The sequence below is a fragment of the Athene cunicularia genome (genome assembly GCF_003259725.1).
Source record: "Athene cunicularia isolate RWA chromosome 15 unlocalized genomic scaffold, athCun1 chr15_part1, whole genome shotgun sequence".
Lineage (NCBI taxonomy): Eukaryota > Metazoa > Chordata > Aves > Strigiformes > Strigidae > Athene > Athene cunicularia.
In genome coordinates this window covers 3,467,910-3,472,596 of record NW_020799121.1, presented here as the reverse complement: position 1 = coordinate 3,472,596, position 4,687 = coordinate 3,467,910, and the positions used below count along the sequence as shown (strand labels likewise).

Genomic DNA, 4,687 nt, shown 5'->3' with positions numbered 1-4,687 from the left:
CAGATCAGCCCTTGCTGCACAGTGAAGCGCAGCTCTTCAACTGTGTCTCTGCCCACCCCACTACCTGTAGTTGTGTGGATCTTGGTCTTGAGTAGTGGGGGCTGTTTTCTTGAAAAACCACTGATCTTGTATTAGTGTTTTAAGGGCTAGGTTGAAAAAAACTACCTTGGGGGCAGAAACCAAACCCCTTTCCTAGTTCCACAGTCACTCTATTGTTTTTTTTTTACAGGGCCTTGCTGCAACACGTTGAGGTTTTTGATACCTGTTTCTCAGACCGCTTGGGTGCAGACCTTTGGGGAAAGAAAGTAGTTTAAAAAAAGGGGCAAAGGCTTCTAGTACCATGAAGTAAATTACATTGTGGCTTCATCTTTTTCAACCTTTTAAAAATGTCATACTGGACCCAAAGGTTTATTTTTCTGCTTTAAGTGCTTAGGAGACACTACCAGGCCTCACTCCAAGCTGCTGGAGGATCAGGACAACAACCAGGACCTGCCACTTGGCAGGGAAGTGGCTCCAGGTCAGTAAAGCTGGTGGTGCTGCTCCCAGGAGCAGTTGGGGTGCAGCTGCAGCAGCAGGGGGGGCTCCTGCAGTGCCTGAGCTGTGGGGGCAGGCAGGTCCCTGGGGCAGGCAGTGCCAGCTGCCAGGTGTGGGCTAACGGCTCAGGGCCCCCCGGCCCAGGGAGGCTGTGGGAGGGGGTGGAAGGCTCTTTAAGAGCTGGCTCTGCTTCCCACAGCTGGCCCGGGCCCAGGACACACCTGTGAGCACTGCCTGCCCCAGCAGCTGCAAGGCTGGTGACAGGGTAAAGTACCCCACTGACAGCAAGCGAGATGGCGGCTTCAGGGGCACCCTGGAGAAAGGAAGTTTCCTCTGAATTTCTAGAGCCGGCTTGCCAGCGCTCCCTTTGCCATGAAGCCTCACTGCAAGGGCAAGCTGCACCTGACACAAGCAGATGTAGAATTTGTACAAGGTGGGTTCACAGAATAGTCTCAGTTGGAAGAGACCTTGAAGATCTTCCAGTCCAACTATTAACCTCAACACTGACCCTTCCCAAGTCCCCCAGATCTCTCAGTGCTGGGTCAGCCCGACTCTTCAACCCCTCCAGGGATGGGGACTCCCCCCCCTGCCCTGGGCAGCCCATTCCAACGCCCAACAGCCCCTTCTGCAAAGAAATGCTTCTTAATATCCAGTCTAAACCTTCCCTGGTGCAGCTTGAGGACATTACCTCTTGTCCTGCTGCTGGTTCCTTGGCTCAAGAGACTCATCCCCCCTCTCTGCACCCTCCTGGCAGGGAGTTGCCGAGGGCCAGGAGGTCTCCCCTCAGCCTCCTCTTCTCCAGACTAAATCCCCCAGTTCCCTCAGCCACTCCCCAGCAGACCTGTGCTCCAGACCCTGCACCAGCTCCGTTGCCCTTCCCTGGACATGCTTGAGTAATTCAATGGCCTTTTTGGAGTGAGGGGCCCAAAACTGAACCCACTCATCAAGGTGCAGCAAATAGAGGTTGTTGGACTGAAAGCCGTGAGCGCTCTGAGCTGCATTCCTCCCACCTCAGCACTTGTTTCAGGCAGCATGGCGAGGAGTGGGGAACTCCTGTCAGGTGGTCCAGCCCCTTTTTACCCCAGGAGGAGGAAAGGAACCCTGTGAGCACTGCCCTCATCCCCCAAGAAGACAACCACACCATCCACCTTGGTAAGTTTTTAATTGCACTGTGAGGAAACAGCACATTAACATCAGGTCACAACAGAATTTGAACAAAACGAAGTGGTCTCTCAGCTTTGAGTGGCAACAGAGAGCAGAAATTAGTACTATAAACCAGCTTCCCTGCCTCCTCCTCCAGCTACACACTCACTGTTTCAGTGGGTCACCACAGTGAAGTGGAGGCACTGGCCAAATACTTGAGGGTAAAAATACAGAAAAGGTAGGGGGGGGAGTTTCCCTTAGACTGCCATCTCCTGTCCTGGAAAGGGGAGGCCACACAGCCAGCACCCACCCCAAAGTGGTTCTGTACCCACACCACTGTCACACGATACTATTTCAGTACAGTAGAGACACTGAAGTGACACTAATTCACAAAGGTTTTGGTTTCCCTTAAACAGGTCAGCCTGGAGGGGGCGGCCCTTATAGGGACACCTTGCCCTCTGGCTAGCAATCACCTCTACCTATGGGAGCAGCTGAAGCACAGCACAGACCCAGCCACGGCGACAGGGCAGCAGGGACAGCAACAGGGTTACAGTTCCAACAAGTCAGTGCAGGGGCAGCTGGGATCAACTCACTAATCAAACAAAACTACAGCAACGTGCTCTGAGAGGCCTAGTCTCCAGGGGGGGCAGGAGGTGCTGCACAGTGCTTTTTCAGGTCCCCTCACCCTACTTCCCTGACAGCTGCTCATAGAGCTTCGGCACGTAGTCATCCCACTCCGCCTGGTAGCAAGTACCAGCCACGGGCACCCCCAGCTCATACTTGCTGCGGAAAGAAGCCACCTTGAACTTCCCTCGTTTGTCACCAGAGCGATTGGAGAGGACGGGCTCATTGCAGGTCAGCTGCTTCGGCTGCTCGTACACCAGCCACACGTAGCGGTGCAGCCCTGCGGGGAGGAGAGTGTTACAAACGCTGGTCACCCGCAATTCCCACGTTTAAGGTTTGCTCTGAAGTCACCCCAGGAGCGCAGGGAAACAGACACCTGCGTCCTCCAGGATCAGAAGGCTAAGTAGGACGGAGCTAAAGGAGCTTAGAGAGATGCACTAGATATGCTGGAATAGCTCGTGTCCTGCTTATGCTCATCCTCTGCCCCCACCAGGCACACCACTGCCTACCACCCGCAGGCACAACAGCCCCAGCTTGCTGCCAGACCAAGGGCTGCTGGCAATACCTGTCCGTGCTGGCTGTGGCTACAAGCAGTGGCACACAGTCCTGCACGGGCCATTTCCACAGTGTAGCACCTGCCAAGCAGGCAGCCAGTTTTCTGCAGGCCTCCCCACCCTCCCCCATGCCCGCTGGGCTCAGGGTGTGGGTGCTGCTGCAGCCAGGTACTAACCTGTTCCTTTGGGAGGTCCAGAGCCAACGTAGTCTGACAGCACAGTCCCGCTCCCCACATTATTGCCTTTCATGTTGGTCACCAAGAAGTGATGCCATTCCCTAAAAAGAGAAAGCAGAATCCAGTCAGACTGCATCACAGTGCCAGCTAAGACGCTTCAGTACTCCAAGCTGCTGCTTTTCCATAAGGCTGTCAGTGTAAAGGTACTGGAGATAACAGCTGCCCTTCCTGGTTTGCCAAACCCAAAGAACACTGGTCCTAGAGCAGGTCCTGCCACTCTCAGGATGCAGAGCCTGTCAAAACCAGCTCTGTCATCCTGCCCCATGGCTCCCCTAGGAGTGGTCACAGGCTTCCGAGCCAGATCCGAGAAAGGTGAGCTGCTCCCTAGTTTCAAACTCCACTGCCAGCACAGACAGACCTAATTCCAACTCACACATGTGCCAAATTAGAGTGAGCAGCAGATGCTGTGCTTCTCCAACAGACTATCAAACACCCCTGGCAAAAGCAGCTGCTCCTCCCGGTGCTGTCCCCATCTCAAGGAGATGCAAGGACACTTTCTATTTCAAGCCCCAGACTCACCGCTGCACCTCAGATGGAGCACATTCCCGACCTGCTCCTAAGTCTGCTCAGACCTTAAGGGATGCTCTATTATCCACAGGCAAGACAGGGAGTTGCCCACCCCCATTACCTGAACTTTGGGTCCTTCCTACTAGGAGCATCTGGGTCTGTGAGAACCAGGGTGTAAAGCTTCTGGGGATCGCAGCCATCCCACTCGATGCTGGTGGGGCGATGCTGGACCTGGAGGGATGACAGCGTTAGCACAAGCTGCCAGCACCGCGCAGCCTGCGCCAGCCTGCTGCACCGCACACGGAGGCCACAGGTGACCAGCGCTGGCAGCAACAACAGAGGAGTTCAAGGCCATTCGTGCCAGCAACACCCGAGGAATCCAAGGCCATTCATGTCAGCTCCCAGGCAGCCCCTAAGAGCCGCCAGGATTTCTCCTGCAGCACGGAGCCGGGCCTGACGGCGCCGTCCCCGTACAAGAGTCGGCAGCAAAGCAGGGCCCCTCTCGCTTCCCCCCCGCACCCGGGCAGGTTCCGATGGGGTTCGCCAGAGCGAAGACGCAAGAGACTTGGCCGTCTCCCGCCATTTTGCCACACCCCCGGGCGCGGCGAGGGCCCTGCTCACCTGAGTGGGCGTGAGCACCTTGCCCAGCTCGTCTATCTCCACGGAGCCATACTTGACCCGCAGCGGGTGCGCCGGCTTCTGCTCCACCTCGGTAAGGCTCAGCGGCCCGCTCCACAGCCCCAGGTCCACCGGCATGGCTGCTGCTGCGCCCCGCTGCGCGCACTGCGCCTGCGCCGCCCCCGCACCGCCCCCCGATCCCCATTGGCGGAGGCGCCGCCACGCTCCGCTCCCATTGGCGGAGGCGCCGCCACGCTCCGCTCCCATTGGCGGAGGCGCGCCGCTAGCCTTTCCCCCGCTCCCGCTGTCTTCGCCCGGGGCGGGAGGGGCCGAGGGCGGCAGAGCGGGCGCCTGAAGCAGCTGCTGCCGCCCCTGCTTAACGGCCGCTCATTACCTCGTAATTTATGTGCCAGGGCCCGGGGGGGCAGCCCTGTGGATATCGGCACACACACGTGTGTGATGGTTGCTGGG

The 4,687-nt window shown here is 57.4% G+C and overlaps 1 protein-coding gene across 1 annotated transcript; it reads right to left on the bottom strand.

Annotated features, from left to right (window-relative positions):
- Window positions 1-1,677: 1,677 nt before the first annotated feature.
- Window positions 1,678-4,402, bottom strand: PEBP1 (phosphatidylethanolamine binding protein 1). The gene is made up of 4 exons (XM_026859864.1): window positions 4,220-4,402; window positions 3,720-3,829; window positions 3,032-3,132; window positions 1,678-2,581 (listed from the first exon to the last, which is right to left on the bottom strand). Exons 1-4 carry the CDS (start codon window positions 4,352-4,354, stop codon window positions 2,364-2,366), a joined length of 564 nt encoding a protein of 187 aa, XP_026715665.1. The 5' UTR covers window positions 4,355-4,402; the 3' UTR covers window positions 1,678-2,363.
- Window positions 4,403-4,687: the final 285 nt, after the last annotated feature.